The sequence below is a fragment of the Scyliorhinus canicula genome, chromosome 12 (genome assembly GCF_902713615.1).
Source record: "Scyliorhinus canicula chromosome 12, sScyCan1.1, whole genome shotgun sequence".
NCBI lineage: Eukaryota > Metazoa > Chordata > Chondrichthyes > Carcharhiniformes > Scyliorhinidae > Scyliorhinus > Scyliorhinus canicula.
Window position 1 is genome coordinate 62443457 of NC_052157.1, and position 22416 is coordinate 62465872.

General features: G+C 49.9%; 1 protein-coding gene across 3 annotated transcripts in view; it reads left to right on the forward strand.

Moving 5' to 3' along the window:
* Positions 1–19530, forward strand: part of xrcc1 (X-ray repair complementing defective repair in Chinese hamster cells 1) — a 41160-nt gene extending 21630 nt beyond the window's left edge. The window contains exons 11-17 of one of the 3 annotated variants that reach the window (XM_038813464.1): positions 3308–3413; positions 7185–7359; positions 7770–7827; positions 9422–9561; positions 13447–13537; positions 16802–16877; positions 19066–19530. In XM_038813464.1, the coding sequence (XP_038669392.1) occupies positions 3308–3413; positions 7185–7359; positions 7770–7827; positions 9422–9561; positions 13447–13537; positions 16802–16877; positions 19066–19179 (760 nt within the window). In that variant the 3' untranslated portion in view covers positions 19180–19530. The remainder of the gene's footprint in view (positions 1–3307; positions 3414–7184; positions 7360–7769; positions 7828–9421; positions 9562–13446; positions 13538–16801; positions 16878–19065) is intronic. The other 2 variants (XM_038813462.1, XM_038813463.1) reach the window with 2 other exon arrangements.
* Positions 19531–22416: the final 2886 nt, after the last annotated feature.

Sequence of the window (22416 nt, forward strand, 5' to 3'; positions counted from 1 at the left end):
ACTGTATTGTGGCTCCCCTGCGCCCGACACACTGCCTCCCACCGCTCCCTGCCGTGCCCCGTCTCTCACCCTTTGCTGCCCCATCTCTCGCCCTCTGCCCCCAGCCTAGCTCTCTGCCCCCATCCCGCCCGTGCTCTATGCAACCCCCCCCCCCCCCCCCATTCCATCTCTCACCCGTTGCCCCCGTTATTCACCGTCTGCCACCCCGGCAGTCGCCCTCTGCCCGGCCCTCACCCTCTCTGCCCCCCCAGCCCTCGCGCTCTCTGTCCCCCCCCTGGCCCTAGCGCTCTCTGCCCCCCCCCCTCGGCCCTCGCGCTCTCTGCCCCCCTTTCCCTGCAACTCAAGGTTCTTCTCTCCCCCCCCCCCCCCCCCCCCCCCACCGACTGTCCCCCTGTCTGTCTCTCGGTCCCCACGGCTCTCTTTGCCCCTCTTGCTCTCTCTCTCACTGCCCCCTTCATACTTTCATGCCTACCTTTGGATTTGCAGCTTCAAAGGACCCTGTGCTTTAATCACCCATGAAAAATGCAAATGTTAAATAAGGATTCAACAATTGTCTCCATTGAAGGATACAATGAGAGGAGGAGGGTTTTTCTGTTGAAGCGGGAGTGAGGAGCCGTTGAGAGTGTTTGCTGTGAGCTGCACATTGATATGCAATGAGCACCTGGCAATGCGAAGCAGCACTCTGAGCTTTCAACATCAGCACCGAGCGGCTCCTTCTCCAACCAAACAAACAGCATCTCCAAAACTGCACTCCACTTTTTTATTTTCAGTCAGTAAATCTAAAACAAACTGCCTTGTTAAAACATCATAGCAGGGGCCAGGACATCAGTGAGCATTTAAATAAAGACTTTAAGTAGCACATTTCTCAACTACCCAACCTCAAAACATTGCACCTCCGTCGAGGAACTTTGTGGAGTTATAGATTCATAGAATTTACAGTGCAGAAGGAGGCTATTCGGCCCATCGAGTCTGCACCGGCTCTTGGAAAGAGCACCCGACCCAAGGTCAACACCGCCACCCTATCCCCATAACCCAGTAACCCCACCCAACACTAAGGGCAATTTTGGACACTAAGGGCAATTTATCATGGCCAATCCACCTGACCTGCACATCTTTGGACTGTGGGAGGAAACCGGAGCACCCGGAGGAAACCCACGCACACACGGGGAGGATGTGCAGACTCCACACAGACAGTGACCCAGCCGGGAATCGAACCTGGGACCCTTGAGCTGTGAAGCAATTGTGCTATCCACAATGCTACTGTGCTGCCCCTATTAAATCACTGTTTTGAAGTAACAAATGCAGCAGCCAATTTGTACTCAGCAGGATCCCACAAATGGCAATGTGAGAATGACCCAGATCATCTGTTCTTGTTCTGGTTTGTTGAGGGATCAATATTGGTCCCAGGACACCGGGTAAAAGTCAATTTTCTTCTACTGAGCAGCACCCATGAATCATTTACAACCCTGACTCCCCCACTCACCCCCCCCCCCCCCCCCCCCCCCCCCAAACAGTGCAACGCTCACTCAGTACAGGCCCTTTGACAGTGCAGCACTCCCTCAGTACTGGCCATTTGATAGTGCAGTGCTCCCTCAGTACTGACCGTCTGCTAATGCAGCGTTCCCTCAGTACTGACCCTCTGACAGTGCAGCACTCCCTCATTACTGACCTTCTGACAATCCAGCCCTCCCTCAGTACTGACCCTCTGACAATGCAGCGCTCCCTCAGTACTGATCTTCTGACAGTGCAGCACTCCCTCAGTACTGACCCTCTGACAATACAGCGCTTCCTCAGTACTGATCTTCTGACAGTGCAGCACTTCCTCAGTACTGACCCTCTGACATTGTAGCGCTCCCTCAGTACTGACCCTCTGACAGTGCAGCACTCCCTCAGTACTGACCCTTTGACAGTGCAACGCTCCCTCAGTACTGACCCTCTGACAGTGCAGCACCCCTCAGTACTGACCCTCTTGACAGTGCAGCACTCCCTCAGTACTGACCCTCTGACAGTGCAGCACTCCCTCAGTACTGACCCTCTGACAATGCAGCGCTCCCTCAATACTGATCTTCTGACAGTGCAGCACTCCCTCAGTACTGACCCTCTGACAGTGCAGCATTCCCTCAGTACTGACCCTCTGACAATACAGCGCTTCCTCAGTACTGATCTTCTGACAGGGCAGCAGTCGCTCAGTACTGACCCTCTGACATTGTAGCGCTCCCTCAGTACTGACCCTCTGACAGTGCAACGCTCCCTCAGTACTGACCCTCTGACAGTGTAGCACTCCCTCAGTACTGACCCTCTGACAGTGCAGCACTCCCTCAGTACTGACCCTCTGACAGTGCAGCACTCCCTCAGTACTGACTCTCTGACAGTGCAGCACTCCCTCAGTACTGACCCTCTGACAGTGCAGCACTCCCTCAGTACTGAACCTCTGACAGTGCAGCACTCCCTCAGTACTGACCCTCTGACAGTGCAGCACTCCCTCAGTACTGACCCTCTGACAATGCAGCGCTCCCTCAATACCGATCTTCTGACAGTGCAGCACTCCCTCAGTACTGACCCTCTGACAGTGCAGCACTCCCTCAGTACTGACCCTCTGACAATGCAGCGCTCCCTCAATACTGATCTTCTGACAGTGCAGCACTCCCTCTGCATTGACCATCCAACAGTGCAGCATTCCCTCAGTACTGACCCTTTGACAGTACAGCACTCCCTCAGTACTGACCCTTTGACAGTACAGCGCTCCCTCAGTACTGACCCTCTGACAGTGCAGCACTCCCTCAGTACTGACCCTCTGACAGTGCAGCGCTCCCTCAGTACTGACCCTCTGACAGTGCAGCACTCCCTCAGTACTGACCCTCCGACAGTGCAACTCCCTCAGTACTGACCCTCTGACAGTGCACCACCCCCTCGCTACCTACTGGAGTGCTTGCCTTGCTTTTTGTGCTCAAGCCCTGGAGTCGGATTAGAATAATTTGCGGTGTTCTTTTCCCAGTCGCCTTACTGCTGACTCGCTGTTTGATGTTTTCAGCATATGTGTCCTTTGTATTTGTGTTCTCCTAAGCGTGGTATATGACCACGTGACTGGACCAAAATCCTGGAACTCCCTCCCTAACGGCACCGTGGGTGCACCTTCCCACATGGGACTGAAATAGTTCAATAAGAAGATCCATCACTATCTCAAGGGGTGTCTCAGGATGGACAATAAGTGACGTCCTTGCCAGTGACACCCACAGCACAGAGGGCAATGAATAAATTCAAGCGCTTACTGCTTCTAAATGTTGTTCCGTCACTTAATTTTGAACAGGTATCTTTTAGATGGTCCGGAGTCCAGTGGTGAATGTTCAGAGGGAGAGGAGGAGGATTTGACTGACCGTCTGTCATCTCGACCTGAAGCTGTTTTGGATAGAAAGGTATGACTGTGTATATTTGTGTATTAACAAAACAGAAGGAGGTGCCATTCAATCCCCTTGAGCCTATTACACAGGGAACAGGAGGAGGTACATTCAGCCCCATTGAGCCTGTTAAACAGGAACAGGAGGAGGCTCCATTCAGCCCCTCTCGAGTTTGTTACACAGGAACAAGAGGAAGCCCATTCAGCCCCTACAAGCCTGTTACACAGGAACAGGAGGAGGCCACGGGCAGCATGGTGGCGCATGTGGTTTGCACGGTTGCCTCACGGCGCCGAGGTCCCAGGTTCGATCCCGGCTCTGGGTCACTGTGCGTGTGGAGTTTGCATATTCTCCCCGTGTTGGCGTGGATTTCGCCCCCACAACCCAAAAGATGTGCAGGGTAGGTGGATTGGCCACGCTAAATTGCCCCTTAATTGGAAAAAATGAATTGAATACTCTAAATTTAAAAAAAAGAAATGTAACAGGAGGAGGCCCATTCACATTCAGCCCCTTTGAACCTGTTACACAGGAAACAGAGGAGATCCCATTTAGCCAACCTCAAGCCTGTTACACAGGAGGAGGCCCCATTCAGCTTGTCTCTAATCTGTTCTGCCACCCGGTATGATCATGGCTGATCTGTGACCCAGCTCCCCACGCCCATCTTTGTTCCCGATCCCCAGGCGAATGGGATAATCTGAATGAGCTCAGTTTTAAAATTCACATTTAATCTAATGTCTGCTGTAATTTGCAGTGTGCATTGTTGCAAGCATTTGTTAAAATGTGTACAGAAAGTCCTGAAAACACAACGGAATCGGATTAAACATGGACTTTTAAAAAGCATTTGCAGGAGTGGGCTTTGAGGAGGTGACTGGGGGAAGGGCTGGACTGCGGGAAAGAAATGCAATGGTTTTGTTCTGCTTAGTGTCAAGGTTCATCCCAAGCAGCTACAGGACGCAGGATTTTATGCTCTATGGCAGTGGTTCCCAACCAGTGCTGTAAGAAAAGATTAAAAATTCTTGTAATTAGGCAAAAAATCAACCTTCGTCTTCAGCTCTTGAGGTTGGCATCTCCAAGACCCAATGAATCTCGGGCGTCCCGCGCATGTGCCTGACTGGAAAGAGCCCCACAGGCATAGTGTACATTTTTAATGTTGGTCAGGCCTATGCGCATGACCAGCGGGACTTGGAGCTGAAGACAAAGACCCAATTGCGCCTGCACAAAAAGGGCACAAAAACCCTGGGATAACAGAGAGAGGTTTAAAAAAAAACATAGGTCATAGGACAGGGAGAAGTTAAAAATGACGTTCCCAGCGAGGAATGAAAACAAAAAATAGGGAGTGTGCTTCAGAGGTTTTTTGGTTGCGTAGATGTGCCATGGCATATAGAAGGTTGGGACCACTGCTCTACTGGCTGTTCTGTTATGGGCCAGGGTTTAGAGAACCCCAAAGTGTATCATGGAGTTCACCTGACCCACAACTTTTAATAGATTGTGGTATGGGGAGCACACGGCCCATTCTACAGGTGTGGTAGAGCAGAAATGGAAAAGTATCTTTTAAAGCAAAACAATGTTTATTCTATGAGCTCAAGTTAACCTTTTTAAAACATACAGTGAACATCTTAGCAACCATCAATTCAAATACAACCCCCAAAGAATACAACACTAAGTAATGCTTACACTGTCCTTTTAACATCCAGAAGACTTACAAAAAAACATAACCTTTAACAGAAGCACATCAAGTTTACATTCACTACTGAGAACATTTATAATTCTGAATTCACCAAATGATCAAAAGGTGGTCTTTTCATGGCAGAGAGAACAGCAGTCCACCTCCTTTGGCTGGCTTCAGCTCCAACACTGAAAACGAAACCAAAAAGACACAGATACACCCAGGCTTTTCTCAAAGTGAAAATAAAAAACAGCCAGAACTCAGCTTCACCCACACTCTGACATCACTGCAGTAACATGAGCAGCCAAACATTTCTTAAAGTGACATTCTCATGACAGTTCCCGGGGGGGACACCAGGTGTGGCTGGAGGACCATCAACACGTTGGAAGACACTCATTAGTCTACCTGAAACCTGCTTATCTTCAGCAGTGCGAAGAGCTGGCTGCGACCGAGTGCCACGGACGGGCACATTCCAGGGTCCAGGACGACGTGCTGGGAGCAGGGGACTCACTGTAGCTCCCCCACACACGCACATATTAATAACCCTTGGGTTGTACGTTTGAATGAGAGACAACTTTATTGAGATATATAGGATTCTCAGGTGGCTTAACAGGGCAGATGCTGAGGATGTTTCCTCTTGTGGGAGAGTCCAGGACAAGAGGGCATAATGTCAGAGTAAGGGGTCGCCCATTTAACATAAAGGTGAGGAGGAATTTCTTCTCCCTGAGGGGAGTGAATCTGTGGAATTCTTTACCGCTGAGAGCTGTAGAGGCTGGGTCATTAAATATGTCCATGGCTGAGATAGACAGATTTTTTTTAATCAGGAAGGGAATCAATGTTTATGGGGATAAGGCGGGAATGTGAAGTTGGGGATTATATCAGATTCATCAAGAACTCATAGAATGGCGGAGCAGATTGATGGGCCGAATGGCCCACTTTGCTCCTATGTCTTATCATCTTCGACATTAAATGTACTGTGTTGTAACTTCTAATTGTAGCTGTTGTGAGACACATCACGCAGTGTTTTGAAAGAAACCAATCTCATTGGCACATTTTTGAATAAAATATATTTTTTGTAAAAATATGTCATGGAAGGGGCAAACGGATTCCAGAGGGCTGGCACAGCATGATGGACCAAATGGTCGAATGCTTCTACAATTCGATTCAAAGTTGATCTTTTTTTTTAGTTGTTTAACTTGCCAATACGTCTCTGGGAGGATGCCTGTGTTCTAGGCTGTGGTCTGAGCTCTGTTTTGGGCCCTGACTCGGGCCTGTCTTTGCTGATCGCTGTGTTCTAGGCTGTGAGCTGAGCTCTGTGGAATACTGTGTCCAATTCTGGTCACTACACTACCAGACGGACGAGGAGGCTTTGGAGAGAGTACAGAAAAGGTTTACCCGGATGCTGCCGGGTGTGGAGGGTTTTAGCTATGAGGAGAGATTGAATAAACTGGAATTGTTCTCCCTAGAAAGACGGAGGCTGAAGGGCGACTTGATAGAAGTTAATAAAATTATGAGGGGTATAGATAGGGTGAACAGTCGGAGGCTTTTCCCAGGGCGGAAATGACAATTACAAAGGGGCACAAGTTCAAGGTGAGGGGGGACAGGTTCAGCGGAGATGTGCAGGGGAAGTTTTTTTACACCGGGTGCTGGTGGCCTGGAATGCACTGCCAAGTGAGGTGGTTGAGGCAATATGTTAGCGACCTTTAAGAGATCACCAGATAGACAAATGAGCAGACGGGGTATAGAAGGTTACATATGATTGTTCTAGATACAACACGTGATCGGCGCAGGTTTAGAGGGCTGAAGGGCCCGTTCCTGTGCTATACTGTTCTTTGTATCAGAGCCTGGCTCGGGCCTGTCTTTGCTAAGCTCTGTTTAGGACACTGACTCCAGGCCTATCTTTGCCGATCGCTGTGTTTCGGCTGTGGGCTGAGCTCTGTTTAGGACCCTGATTCCAGGCTTATCTTTGCTGATCGTTGTGTTCAAAGCTGCGAGCTGAGCTCGGTGTCAGAGCCTGACTCGGGCCTGTCTTTGCTGATCGCTGTATACAGGCTGTGAACTCAGCTCTGTATTGGATCCTGACTCTGTCATTCCCTTGCTGACCGCTGTGTGCTTCACTCTTCCAGGTCTCTCCGGAACAACCTCGCAAAGCACCCGCCAAGGAGCCCAGATTGACCCCCAAGCAGGAGGAACCTTGGAGAGCAGGACGAGAGGAGGTGGGAGTTGGCACATCGCGGACTGGTCCCAGGCCGCTGACTCCGGATGAGGACTACGGAGGTTCAACAGATGAGGATTCGCCAGGTTCGGAGTGCGATTGAGAATTTTTATTTTGCACACAGCGAGTTGTTGTGATCTGGAAAGTGCTGCCTGAAAGGGCGGTGGAAGCAGATTCAAAAGGAACTTTCAAAAGGCGGACTGGAGAAATAGTATCAAAGGGGGACAATTTTCATGAATATTGAGGGTGGAGGGAGAGTGTGGACCTCTGTCGGCTCCTTGTACTTCTGACAAGGAGCCGACAGAGGCACAATGGACCAAATGGCCTTCATTGTTGCACAATCTATGTTTTGACCTGTGATGCAAATTGCACTTCCTCCAATGTCTAACCGAGAGTCTGTTTTTGCATAACTAACTCAAAACAAACAAACTTTGCAGTTACAAGATGTGAAAGTGGGAGACTAATTTCGTTTGTTATCTATTCTTTTTCAAACCAGTTGGTGGGAAGAGTATTGACGATGACTCTGGCTGTGACACAGAGGATGAACTCAAGAGGTAGGCATGTCCTGTGTGAAATCCCATGTGAACTATAACTTGCATTCATATAGCGCCTGCATTGTATTAAAGCACTTCACAGCAGAGAGAATCACATCCCGGGCACAATGGGGAGATATTAGGAGCTGGCAACCGAAAGATCTGTCACGATGGACAAGAGAGAGAAAGAGAGCGACAGAGGTGGAGACGTTTAGGGAGGTGCTGGAGGAGGTTACAGGGATAGAGAGAGTTGTCGGTGCTGGAGGAGGTTACAGAGATAGGGAGGTTTGTAGGGCCTGGAGGAGGTTACAGAGATAGGGAGGGTTGACATGCTGGAGGAAATTACAGAGATACGGAGGGTTGAAGGGGCTGGAGTAGGTTGCAGAGATGGGGAGGGTTGTATGGGCCGGAGGAAGTCACAGAGATATAGAGGGTTATAGGGCCTGAAGGGGGTTACAGAGATAGGGAGGGTTGTATGGGGGCTGGAGGAGGTTACAAAGATAGGGAGGGTTTTAGAGGCTGGAGGAAGTTACAGAGATAGGGCGAGGTGATTCAAAAATAATGGTGATAATTTTGAAAAGGAGGTGTTGCCGGACTGTGAGCCAATGTATGTCAGCGAGAAAGATGGGAGCAGTGGATGAACGGGACTTTGGTGCAAGTTTTGATATTGAGCAGTGGGCGTGCAGCCAGGTTTTGGAGGAGTTCACCTTCCACAAACCGGTGTGGATGAGAGTCCCACCAGGGGAGCCCTGGAATAAATCAGCAGAACAATATGGCCCACGCGCCCACTCTCTCCTTACCAAGCTGCTGACGGCTGGAGGTTTGGGCAGCCACCCCCTCGGGGACAGAGTTCCCGACACGGGCCGTGTCTTCGGGAGAGGCAACAAGGCAACAGCACGAGGTGGCGACGGGGGATTGGGAAATGCGCTTCAATAACCACTCTATCCGCATCGATGGGATTGTGTGGCAGTGGATCGCACTCGAGTGGAAGCGTGGGTGAACGAGAGAGAGAGCGAGAGGCTGAACAAAACATCTTCAAATGAGTACCAGATCAAGCTTAAAATTGTAAGGGCCCCCTGAGAGTCTTGCTAATTAAAGGGTTTGTAATATTCTGTCTCTCTCCCCGCAAGGGATCATAGATAAATAACTCCATTTACTGAAAGCGAATATCCCTGCTTCCCAGGGATATTCCCCACAAATGACGGCATTCCCAGCCTAGCCCCTACACGACCACAGCTGAGAGAGGCAAACACAGCCATGTTTTAAAAAAAAGGTTGTGCACATATCAAACACTTTACACTCACACCACTCCAGCAGTGATAAACGGCTTTGAAGGCAATCTCTCTCTCTCGTCCGCTCTCCCTGCCTCGCGCGCTCTATCCTTGCCTCTAAAAACCACCCTCTATGACCCAGCTATTTAGGTCGCCTGTCCCTAATATCTCTTTATGTGGCTTGAAGTCAAAATTCAAGTTGATGTATCACTCCTGAGCAGCGGGTTTACCAGCTGGAAGACGATTTGTAACTGCAAATTTTTGGATGTGATGAGCTTCTCCCTTTTGCGTTGTTTTGCCACCCTGTGTGAACAATAACCTGCCAAAATTCTCCCGCTGTCCAGGGTACAGGAGCAACATCAGAAGAAGCACAAGGCACAGAAGAAGGAAGAGAGCGATCCGTATGCCGGCTCAACAGACGAAAATACAGATGTGGAGGAGAGTGCTGGTGGAGACGTGGACCTACCCATCCCCGAGCTCCCTGGTGAGTCCTCCTCTCTGCCATTTGGGCTGGGGTCTCAAAGATTCGATGATGCATTTGGGGCGAAAGATGCACCCAGTCTCCGTCACAGGACAACTGATCTGTGTTTTTACCAAACCTTGGTTGAGGTGAATCGTATCGATGTATTGAAAGGGAGAAGCTGAATAAACACATGTAGGAAAGAGGAATAGAAGAAGATAGTGATGGGTTGGATGGAGAGTGGGGAGGCTCGTGTGGAGGGTTTGTCTTCATTCATATACAGGATGTACGCTTCGCTGACCAATCCACTATTTATGCCCATCACTAATTGCCCCTTCAGAAGGTGGTGGTGAGAAGGTGGCCTCGAACCGCTGCAGTATCTGTGGTGTAAGTACACCCACTGTGCTGTTAGGGAGGGAGTTCCAGGATTTTGACTCGGTGACAGTGGAGGAACGGCAAAACATTTCCAAGTCAGGGTGGTGAGTGACTTGGAGGGGAACCTCCAGGTGGTGGGGTTCCCAGGTATCTGCTCTTCTTGTCCTCGTAGATAGCAGAGGTCGTGGGTTGGAAGGTGCTGCCGAAGGAAGCCTGGTGAGTTCCTCCAGTGCACCTTGTAGATGGTACACACGGCTGCCACTGTTCGTTGGTGGTGGAAGGAGTGAATGATTGGCACCCCTTCCACAAACAAACGGGGCTGCTTTGTCCTGGATGGTGTCGAGCTTCTTGAATGTTGTTAGAGCTACACTAATCCAGGCCAGTGGAGAGTTTTCTACTACACTACTGACTTGTACTTTGTAGATGGTGGACAGTCTTTTGGGGGGGGGGGGGGGGGGGGGGGTCAGGAGGTGAGTTATTTGCCGCAGGATTCCTGGTCTTTGAACTGCCCTGGTAGCCCCGCAGTATTAATATGGTTAGTCCAGTTCAGTTTCTGATCAATGGTAACCCCCAGGATGTGGATTGAGGGGTATTCACAATGGTAATCCCATTGACCGTCAAGAGGCGGTGGTTAGATCCTCTCTTGTTGAAGATGCTCATTGTGTGGTGAAAATGTTACTTGTGTGTTAATCAGCACAAGCCTAAATGTTGTCTGGGTCTTGTTCATATCAAGAATTGGTTGAGCTGAATGGCCTGTTCTTGTACTATAAATTGCATGTAAAGGGACATAATAATCTTTATTATCACAAGCAGGCTTGCATTACACTGCAATGAAGTTACTGTGAAAACCCCACAGTCGCCACATTTCGGCGCCTGTTTGCGTATTCAGAGGGAGAATTGAGAATGTCCAAATTACCTCACAGCACTTTCGGGACTTGTGGGAGGAAACCGGAGCACCCGGAGGAAACCCACGCAGACACGGGGAGAACGTGCAGACCCCACACAGTGACCCAAGTGGGAATTGAACCCTGTGAAGCAACAGTGCCATAATTAGTGTTGTGGCTAGTCTTTGGAAATTAAGTATTTAATTGCCGATTATAGTGCTGTGGGGTATCTAATGGATGTGAAAGGCACCATGTATTCCATCTTTATGCAAATTGTAGTTCGCGTCACAATAAAACATGTTGACCATTTGCGAAGATTTTTGCAGATCTGTGACTTTATTAATTTTGTTGTTGTTTTATTTTCTTAGAATACCGACAGAGTTTATTTTTCTTTAATTCCCATTTTGTGCAGTCAATCAATGACCTGACTCTTTACGTCAACTCATCAAGGGGCAAATCCTCCGGGCCCGTTTATTGGTGAAGCCAGTTCGGTCATGAAATCTGGTCAAGGCATTGTTCCCGGTTTGAAGTTATCTGTCCCGTTGCTTCAGGCGTGGCTTTTATTTAAATCCCTTTTTTTGCAAAAGTGCAAAGACTTTGCAGCGAGTACAGGAACCTGTACTGAGGGCGAATTGAGCCAGCAGCTTACAGGCGCTTGGAGTTGAACTTGCTGTGGTTGGCGATATTTAGTGACAAGTTCCTCCCCGGTTCAGAGGGAGTAATTTGTGCAGTTTTGTTGGCTCAGGGTAACTGGAGAAGGCCTCGCCTCAGCAATGTCACTCCAGGAGCGCTGTGTTTTTCGAATAATGCTGCACAGCAGGAGGCCCTTTCACCTGTCTATCTGGAAGAACTATCCACATGAAATCCAACTACCTTGCTCTTTCCCTGTAGCCCTGCCAAATTCCCCATTTTTCATGTTAAAAGAACCGTTTTCACAGAATGGTTACAGCCAAGAGGCTATCACACTGTGCTGGCTCTGCGAGGGAGCACTTCACTAAATCCCACTGCTCAGGCCTCGTCCCCCTTGCTGCTCGCTGTCTTCCTTTTTGGATAAGGATCCGATTCTTTAGGGAAATCCTTGATTGAACCTGACCCCCACCCTCCCCCTCAGGCAGTGCATTCCCGATCCTAACCCCTTGCTGGATGAAAAAGTTTCACCTCACGTCATTGCCCCTCCTTTCACCAATCATCTTAAATCTGCATCCCCTCTGGTTTTCGAACTATGTGAACATTTTCTCCACCTCTCCACTCTGTCCAGACCCCCCCCCCCCCCCCCCCCCCCCCCCTCGTGGTTTTAACACTTCAATCAAATCTCCCTCTCAACTTCCTCTCCTCCTGGGAGAACAGTCCCAGATTCCCCAATTCATCCTCGTCACTGAAGTTCCTCATCTCCAGGACCATTCTCATGAATTAGAAAGGTCTCGCATCCTTCCGAAAGTGTGGTGTCCAGAACTGGCCGTGATACTCAAGTTGAGGGCAAACTGGTGTTTTGGGCAAGTTTACCATAACCACCATGTTCTTGTGCTCAGCACCCCGATTAATAAATCTTGGGGGCGGGGTTTTGCTTCGAGTACTTCACAAGATGGCCGCTGAGGACACGACTGTTCACATATGGTTATTGGGTAAATATTTGAAGGGAGACTATGCGAGGATTAAAGAAACGGGAGGTGGGATGAGACTTGGGTAGCTGCATCGGAATATTCTGCAATGTGTGGGCAGAATGGCATCTGCTGCTGGAACCCTCAGCCATGAGGGGGAGGGGGGTGGGAGTGGAGACAGTGAATGATTTCAAAAGGAAATTGGATGGGAATTTGAGGGAAGTGAACTTGTAAGGATGGGTGGGGGGAAGAGGGGGGTGGCGGGCGGAATGGGACTCACGGGATGGCTTTGCAGAGAGACAGTATGGGTTTGATGGACTGAACGGCCTCCTCCTGCAGGTGATGGCTCTCTGAGTGGAATTCGGTTACTATGGATTGGTGTGTAAATGTATTTAAGGGGCAGGGATGGGGAAGCTGGATAAACATGAGAGGGTGAAAGGAATAGAAGGAGATGGTGGGGTGGGTGAGTGGGGAGGGAGGCTCGTGTGTTGCAGCAGAAACACCCGGAATGGAGCAGATGGTCCAAATGGCCTGTTTCAGTGCCATGGACACCATAATGTGGAAGAAATGTCGCACACCTGGAACTAGGTCTTGGCTGAGTTCTGTAAAGAAAGATGTCCAAAGATGTGCAGGTTAGGTGGATTGGGCGTGCTAAATCCCCCCAGAATGTGCAGGTTAGTTGGGGTTATGGGGATAGGGTGGAGGAGGGTTCTCTTGATGAGGGTCAGTGCAGACCCGATGGGCCTAATGGCCTCCTCCTGCACTGGAGGGATTCTGTTCTACGGAAACATTTTTACATTCTGGAACTACTGAGCTCTGATTTGGAAAAGAATGCCTGGTTCTTTAACCCCTGCGCTATTTAGTAAAAGAACGCGGGGAATTCCTGGCGTATTAATTCCGTGTGGAGATGATCGTTGTTGATGCCCATTCTTGCAGTGTGTTTGGGCTTCCTTCCCGACGTATTTGGCGTTATTGATAGTCGCTTTCTTTCTCTCTCTCTCTCTTTCTCTCTCTTTCCCCCCCGACTCTTAACCACTTTTATTTTCCGGCAGACCTCTTCTTGGGCAAGCACTTCCTCTTGTATGGAGAGTTCCCCAACGGCGAGCATCGGATTTTAACCCGCTACATCACCGCCTTCAATGGGTGAGTAGACCGTCCTGCAAATATAAACCCCAATCGCATTCGGTTTATTCACAGGTGGCAGACAAAGTCTTGGCCATAGCTGGGTGGGGCGGGAGGAAGGGAGAGGATTTAACACTCTCGACTCCTCTGTCAGAAAGTAGGGATTTTTGGGGGAGTGAGTCCGTAAGCTCTTGGTGGATGTTGTAGGTTAATTGAAGTGTAAAAGTTGTCACAATTCCCAAGGACCATAGGCTGCCCTCCCCTTTTGAGAGGGAGAGAGAGCTGACTGGTGGTGGTGATTTAACCCGAGGGTCACCACTTCTGGGAGGAGGTAAGGAAGTCGGACCCCCGTGAATAACCTCAGCTTGGGACGGGAATTGAAACCCCCCACGGTGTCGGTATCGCGTCGCGAACCAGCCTCTAGCCAAATGAGCTAACTGACCACCTCACTCTTAATGAGGTGTTAACGTGCCCCTAATGTCTCCAGAGGTATCGCAGGCCACTCGGGTGTCCATACTGGCACCCGGCGTCGCAGATCTCTCCGACTGTCAGTCCAACTCGGAACCTCACCAGTCAGTTACTACTGAGTCTGCAGAGGTTCCTGCCCTGGCAGCCAGACCTTGTGGGATTGTGGATGTTTAAGTCCTCCTCCAGACTATATATTCTAGTTCCTTGCAAGTATGCCATCAGCTGAGGACCGGTGTGGGTAACAGTCGGTAACTTCTCTGAAGGTCATATTTTATTTTTAAAAAGGAGCACGAGGAGGCATTCAGCCCCTTTCGGTCTTGTCCTGTCCCCAGATCCCTTTGCGCCAATAAACCTATCGATCTAACCTATAGATAGGGTGGCACAGCACCAGGGTCTCGTGTTCAATTCCATCCTCGTGTGACTGCCTGTGTGGAGTCGGTACATTCTCCCTGTGTCAGCATGGGTTTCCTCTGGGTGCTTCGGTTTCCTCCCACAGTCCAAAGATGTGCAGGTTAGGTGAATTGATCATACTAAATTGCCCCATTATGTCCAAAGATGTGCAGGTTAGTTGGGGTTCCAGGTACAGGGCGGGGCCTGGGACTGGGTAGAGGGTTGGTGCAGACTCGATGGGTGGATTGGCGTCCTTCTGCACTGTAGGGATTCTATGGTTCTATGATCTCAGCCTTGAATGTACCCAGTGACGGAGCCGCCACAGCTCTCTGCAGGAGAAAATTTCAAGGGTTCACCAACTACCCTCTGTGTGAAGAAATTTCTCCGCATCTTAGTCCAAAATGGCCGACAGGAGCATGCTCAGCTGGTTGGGAAGGTAAGCTTTGGGAGGACACCGAGAGGCTGCAAAGAAATATAGATAGGTTAAGTGAGTGGGCAACAAGATGGAACACAGGGAAAGTAAAGAATTATTCATTTTCGTCATAAGAATGGGGTAAAAAACAATTATTATTTTTTAAAATGTGAAACTTTTAAATGTCGATGTCAGGGGCTTGGATGTACTGCTCAGAAAACAAAGGTTGTTTTAAGGGATTTATACTTGTATTGGTAAACATTAGAAATAAGGTATAGTTAGTTATGTGTATTTAATTTAATTTTCAGTGCCTGGAAGGGGAAAACCTATAGTTAGATTTGTGCTGGGAAAGGAGTTTGTATGTGTGGGATTGATTAAGTTCCTATTGTGATTCTATTGTGCTTAGGGGGGGCTATGGCATGAAGAATAAATAAGCCAGCAGTGATTGCTCAGCAACTGGAGCATTGTACGGTAGACAAGATTTTTCCGTTTTAGTTTGGCTAATTTGATTGCAATTGAAGATGGGTAGTGAGAGAGAAGGCAGCTCGCACGGCTCTTCTAGACACCGTTGGTTCAGAAGGCTGGAGAGGGAACATTTCTCTCAGCTTTGCTATAAGAAAATCCATACCATGGAATAATGGTTAAGAAAACAAGCGCAGAGATCTGAAGAGCAGCTAGTTAATGACACTAGACCAATGAACCGGTAGCATGGTGGTTAGCATAAATGCTTCACAGCTCCAGGGTCCCAGGTTCAGTTCCCGGCTGGGTCACTGTCTGTGCGGAGTCTGCACGTCCTCCCCGTGTGTGCGTGGGTTTCCTCCGGGTACTCCGGTTTCCTCCCACAGTCCAAAGATGTGCGGGTTAGGTGGATTGGCCATGCTAAATTGCCCTTAGTGTCCTAAAAAATAAGGTGGGGGGGGGGGGGGGCTGTTGGGTTACTGGTATAGGGTGGATACGTTGGCTTGAGTAGGGTGATCATTGTGCGGCACAACATCGAGGGCCGAAGGGCCTGTTCTGTGCTGTACTGTTCTATGTTCTATGAAGAGAAATGTCCAAGAAGTCTGGAGTTAAGTGAGTAGAAACCAAGATATATACCCAGGAAGAGTAAACAAAGTATTCCGAATTCAAGGCACAATTGCAGTAACTGGATTTAAAGTGGAACAGAAGCCTTCAAAGGTAAATCAAATGACTGATTGCATTTTAATACAGTCTGGGAATCGAGAGTTAAACCATTGTGAGCAGGGGCAGCACGGTGGCACAGTGGTTAGCATTGCTGCCTATGGCGCTGAGGACCCGGGTTCGAATCCCGGCCCTGGGTCACTGTCCATGAGGAGTTTGCACATTCTCCCCGTGTCTGCGTGGGTTTCACCCCCACAACCCAAAAAGATGTGCAGGATAGGTGGATTGGCCATGTTAAATTGCCCCTTAATTGGAAAAAATAATTGGGTACTCTAAATTTAAAAAAAAAACCATTGTGAGCAGTTTGCACAGCAGGCGAGACAAAGAAGCCCACAGTCACCTTGTGTGCTTAAAAGGGACTTTGTGTCAATGAGATGAAATGAAAACTGCTTATTGTCACGAGAAGGCTTCAATGAAGTTACTGTGAAAAGCCCCTAGTCGCCACATTCCGGCGCCTGTCCGGGGAGGCTGACACGGGAATCGAACCGTGCTGCTGGCCTGCTTGGTCTGCTTTAAAAGCCAGCGATTTAGCCCAGTGAGCTAAACCAGCAGATTAAGATGTACTTTGTAAACTATGTTAATCCTAAAACCTGTGTGTAATTATTAAACTACGGGTGTAATCATCCAATGTTTTTCATGTTTAATAAATGTTTTTCGTTTTGTTCAAACCAATTCACAGGCCTGTGACTCTCTCACTCTGTGTTTTAGTTTGCTGGGTCATCCAGTGAGATTGTGGCTGATCATTTAGGTCAGCTGCACCCAGCCCGGGTGTTCTTCATCCGGTTGTTTTAATACCTCCTGTCTTAACAGGGTATCCCTTTTGCCTCTTTGTCCAGAGCCCTGGAGGAATACATGAATGACGCAGTAAACTACGTGGTCACTGCTGAAGAATGGGATGATCGGTTTGATGAGGTGAGGCGGGGGTCAGGGAGCGGGGAATCCACCATTAAGACAAGTCCGCCATTCTGCCCCTCGAGCATGTTCCAACTGTGACTTTGGATCATATTTTAGGTTGAAAATTTCCCTTTCCCAATGGATTGGTCATCATGAACCCACCTTAACTAAATAATAGCATTACCGGCCACTTCGCAGTACAGAACACAAATCCTTGTCGAAAAAGTAACTTTTTGCTGAAGTTTCTCATCAGCGCAAAGTCACATATTTCAAACATTGACGACAATGCATGTTGTAGGAGAAAAGAGTGTTGATTGCTTACCAGGTCGACTCTGATTGGCTGAGACATTGCCGTGGTTGCATTCTGCTTTTCCGACAGTGCAGCACTCCCTCAGTACTGATCCTCTGACAGTGCAGCGCTCCTTCAGTATTGACCCCCCGATAGTGCTGCACTCCTTCAGTATTGGCTCTACGACAATACAGTGCACTCTCAGTACTGACCCTACGACAGTGCAATGCTCCCTCAGTATTCATCCTCCGACCATGCAACAGTCCCTCAGTCCTGACACTCCGGCAGAGAAGCACTACCTCAGTACTGACCCTCTGACAATGTAGCCCTACCTCCGTACTAACCCTCTAACAGTGCAGCAGTTGCTCATTTTGACCCTCCGACAGCACAGCAATCCTTCAGTACTGACCCTCCGACAGTGCTGTGCTTCCTCAGTACTGATCCTCTGACAGTGCAGCCCTACCTCCGTATTAACCCTCCAACAGTGCAGCACTTGCTGATTTTGATCCTCCGACAGTGCTGTGCTTCCTCAGTACTGATCCTCTGACAGTGCAGCCCTACCTCCGTACTAACCCTCCAACAGTGCAGCACTTGCTGATTTTGATCCTCCGACAGTGCTGGGCTTCCTCAGTACTGACCCTCTGACAGTGCAGACCTACCTTACTAACCCTCCAACAGTGCAGCGCTCCTTTAGTACTGACCCTCTGACAGTGCAGCACCCGCTCCGTACTGACCCTCTGACAGTGCAGCACTCCCTCCGTACTGACCCTCTGATAGTGCAGCACTCCCTCCGTACTGACCTTCTAACAGTGCAGCACTCCCTCCGTACTGACCTTCTGACAGTGCAGCACTCCCTCCATCCTGACCTTCTGACAGTGCAGCACTCCCTCAGTACTGACCCTCTGACAGTGCTGCACTCCTTCATTACTGACCCACTGACAATGAGCACTCCCTCAGTACTGACCCTCTGACAGTGCAGCACTCCCTCAGTACAGACCCTCTGACAGTGCAGCACTCCCTCAGTACTGACCCTCTGACAATGCAGCACTCCCTCAGTACTGACCCTCTGACAGTGCAGCACTCCCTCAGTACTGACCCTCTGACAGTGCAGCACTCCCTCAGTACTGACCCTCTGACAGTGCAGCACTCCTTCAGTACTGACCCTCTTGACAGTGCAGCACTCCCTCAGTACTGACCCTCTGACAGTGCAGCACTCCCTCAGTACTGACCCTCTGACAGTGCAGCACTCCTTCAGTACTGACCCTCTTGACAGTGCAGCACTCCCTCAGTACTGACCCTCTGACAGTGCAGCACTCCCTCAGTACTGACCCTCTGACAGTGCAGCACTCCCTCAGTACTGACCCTCTGACAGTGCAGCACTCCTTCAGTACTGACCCTCTTGACAGTGCAGCACTCCCTCAGTACTGACCCTCTGACAGTGCAGCACTCCTTCAGTACTGACCCTCTTGACAGTGCAGCACTCCCTCAGTACTGACCCTCTGACAGTGCAGCACTCCCTCAGTACTGACCCTCTGACAGTGCAGCACTCCTTCAGTACTGACCCTCTTGACAGTGCAGCACTCCCTCAGTACTGACCCTCTGACAGTGCAGCACTCCTTCAGTACTGACCCTCTTGACAGTGCAGTACTCCCTCCATACTGACCTTCTGACAGTGCAGCTCTCCCTCAGTCCTGACCCTGTCATTTGTGATCCAGTCCTTGGAATGGGCTTTGGGTCCAGAATGGTCTGGTTCTAAGGCCAGTGTGAGAGGGAGGGAGTGTGCTCCCCACAGAAAGAGGGCTGAAATCTGTTGCCGGGGTGGTGTGATTTTTGTGTGTTCAGTGAAAGGTGTGATTAATGGTGCGATGGGGAACTTCCCAGAGAGCTGATTATCATTTGAGTCTCTCTCATTCGCAGGCTCTGATGGAGAATTCAAATCTGGCCTTCGTGAAGCCTCGGTGGGTTTACGTCTGCAATGAGAAACAGAGAATGGTCCCTCACCAGCCCTACGTTGTGGTACCCCAGCTATAGCAGGTGGAGCACCACTAACCATCGCACAGCGAACCCGGGGAGAGAGAAATGGGACTGAAGAGTGGAGGGCCTGGGCTCCGGATAACACACATTAGCAACTCAGTCAAAATCAACCATTCTGCAGTTAACTGCTGCTGGGAGTGCGCACCTGATGACCAGGCCAACGGGAAATTCAGAACAACTCAGAAGGAGGTCATTTAGCCCATTGAGTCACACTGTGTCTGTGCAGCAATCCTGCCAGCTATCTCCCGCTCTGTCTCCTACCCCTGCTAGTTCATTTCCCCCCCCCCCCCCCCCCCCCATTCCCATCCAATTTCCTGCTGAAATCATTCACCGTCTCTGCTCCCACCCCCGACTTGTGATTTCCCCCCCCCCCCCCCCCCCCCGATCTTCCCCTCGACTAGATTTCCTCCTCCCCCCCCCCCCCCCGCCGACCAGTTCTTCCCCCACCCTTAGACCAGGAGTGTTGTTTGTTTGGAGTGGTGAATTAAGCGTTGAAAATATGGCTATTCCCACTCTTTGACCAAGTGATCTCCCCCCCCCCCCGAACATAAGGTTCCCCACTCCACAACCAGATGATAATCTTTATTATGTCACAAGTAGGCTTCCATTAACACTGCAATTAAGAAAATCCCCGAATCGCCACATTCCAGCATCTGTTCGGGTACACAGAAGGAGAATTCAAAATGTCCAATTCACCTAACAGCACATCTTTCGGGACTGTGGGATGAATGTGGGACTCCAGAGCACCCGGAGAAAACCCACACAGGCACGGGGAGAACTTGCAGACTCCGCACAGTGACCCAAGCCGGAATCAAACCTGGGACCCTGGTGCTGTGAAGCAACTGCTCTCGTGCTGTCTCTCTCTCTCTCTCTCTCTCTTTCCCCCCCCCCCCCCGCCCCCCCACTTCATCCGCCCAGATCTCTCTCCCCCTGAATCTCCTTTTCTCCAGTGGTGAAGAACCCCATAGAAAGGTTACGGTGCTGAATGAGGCCGTTGGACCGGCCAAAAGAAGAGGGGAAAAAGAAAGTAGCCGCTCGTTTTAATCCTACTTCCCAGCATCCAGTTCGCAGCCTTGCGCTGGCAGCGTTTCTGTTGCAGATCCAACTGTCTTTTAGACGAGTTGAAACATTTTGGCCTTGGTCACCAACTTGGGGCAATGAATTCCAGACCCCCTCCTCCATCCCCTCGATTAAACTTTTTTTTTCATTGTGTCTTAACCCCCCCCCGCCTTTGCCGGAAATCAACATATCCAACTCCAGCTCTCCCTATCTCAATCCCAATCTCTGCCGGAATCAACATATCCAACTCCAGCTCTCCCAGTCTCACCTTGCTGCTGAAAAGGCTCAACCCTGGACCCACTCTGGTTATTCTGCCTCCGCGCCCTCCCTGCAGGACCGCTGCGCCCCTCAAAGGCACCGGAAAGCTTTGCCTGAAAGGAAAGATGTTGACTGAGTTTCTGTAGCCAGCCACGCCACTGATCTTAATCCTTCATGTTAGATTATGCCGTTTCTTTGTTGATGTAAATAAATAAAAAGGAGTGAAATTTTTCCAACATGTTTCAGACATCTTGCCAGCTCTGCTCCTTGTCAGCCAGGTTGCCTGTTGTTTTGGATTATCCCTTCGCCGGGAGTGCATGAGAATGGCTCTGAACTGACCCTGAGCCACCACCTATCTCCAGACTCTCCACCCCCTGCTTTTTAGATGCTTTTTCACACCAGCCCCCAACTGCTGGCCGTCTGCCCCCAAACTCTTCACAGGACGACCAGGTTGTTTTGAACTTGTGTCACCTCAGCTGGAGTATTGTTTCCAGTTAGAAGCATAGAATCCCTACCTTGCAGAAGGGGGCCATTCGGCCCATCGGGTCTATAGTGACCCTCTGAAAGCACACCCTACCTCGGCCCACACCACTGCCCTCCCCGCCCTATCCACATAACCTGCACATCTTTGGCCTGTGGTAGGAAAACCGGAGAAAACCCACGCAGACACGGGATGGTCTGCCCCATAGACAATCACCCGAGATAGGAATCGAACCCAGGTCCCTGGTACTGTGAGACAGCAGTGCCGCACTCCTTGGGGTAAGGACGTAAAGGCATTGGAGAGAGCGCCAATAGTGTTGGGGATGAGGGACTTGGTGAAGTTGGGACTGTTGTCATAAGTAGGCTTCAATGAAGTTACTGTGAAAAGCCCCTAGTCGCCACATTCCGGCGCCTGTCCGGGGAGGCTGGTACGGGAATCGAACCGTGCTGCTGGCCTGCCTTGGTCTGCTTTAAAAGCCAGCGATTTAGACTGGTGAGCTAAACCAGCCCCTTCTGGCCTTGTGTGTGGAGTTTGCACTTTCTCCCGTGTCTGTGGGTTTTCCTCCCACAATCCAAAGATGTTCAGGTGGGTGGATTGGCCATGCTAAATTGCCCCTTTGTGTCCAAGGGTGTGGAGGTTGGGTGGGGTGCTCTTTCAGACAGTCAGTGCAGACCCAATGGGCCGAATGGCCTACTGCACTGTAGGAATTCGATGAACTGTTCCCACATGTAAAAGGATCAAGCGCAAGAGGATGCAGATTAAAATAATTGTCAAAAGAGGCAGAAACAATACGAGGAGAAACATTTTCACATAGTGTGGGTCTGGAATGCGCTGCCAGAGTGTGGGAGGAGACAGGTTCAATTGTGGCATTCGAAAGGAAGTTGAGACTAACCCCGCAAATGAGGAATCTGCAGGGTTCCCAGGAGTAGGTGGGCGAATAGCACCAAGTGAATTGCTGATTGGATGAACCAGCATAGACATTGCGGGCCGAATGGCCTCCTTTGGAAGTGCCAATGCGATCTGGCTTGATATGAAATTTTGTCTAACGTCCCTCCTGTGCAAGTGCAGTGTCTGAAGGCACATGTTGAAGCTGCTGGATCAATGCAAATGGAACACACGATGAAGGAAGAATCCAGGTCTGGCAGCATCTGTGAGGAAAGCAGAGTTAAAGTCTTGGGGATCTTCGTCAGATCACCCAACTCAATAGCTGAATTCCAACTTTTTCCCCTCCCTGCCCATATCCATTGGTCCCCTTCACGTCAAGCGCTATATCTAACTGCTTCTTGAAAACATACAGAGCGAGATTCTCCGTTGGCTGACCGTGAAATCGCGAAACATGATTTGATGGGGAATATGTTCCGACGCCAAAATTGAGACGGGCGCTGATTTGACGACAAATCGCAATTCTCCACCACCCCGACAGTGGCGTCAATGTG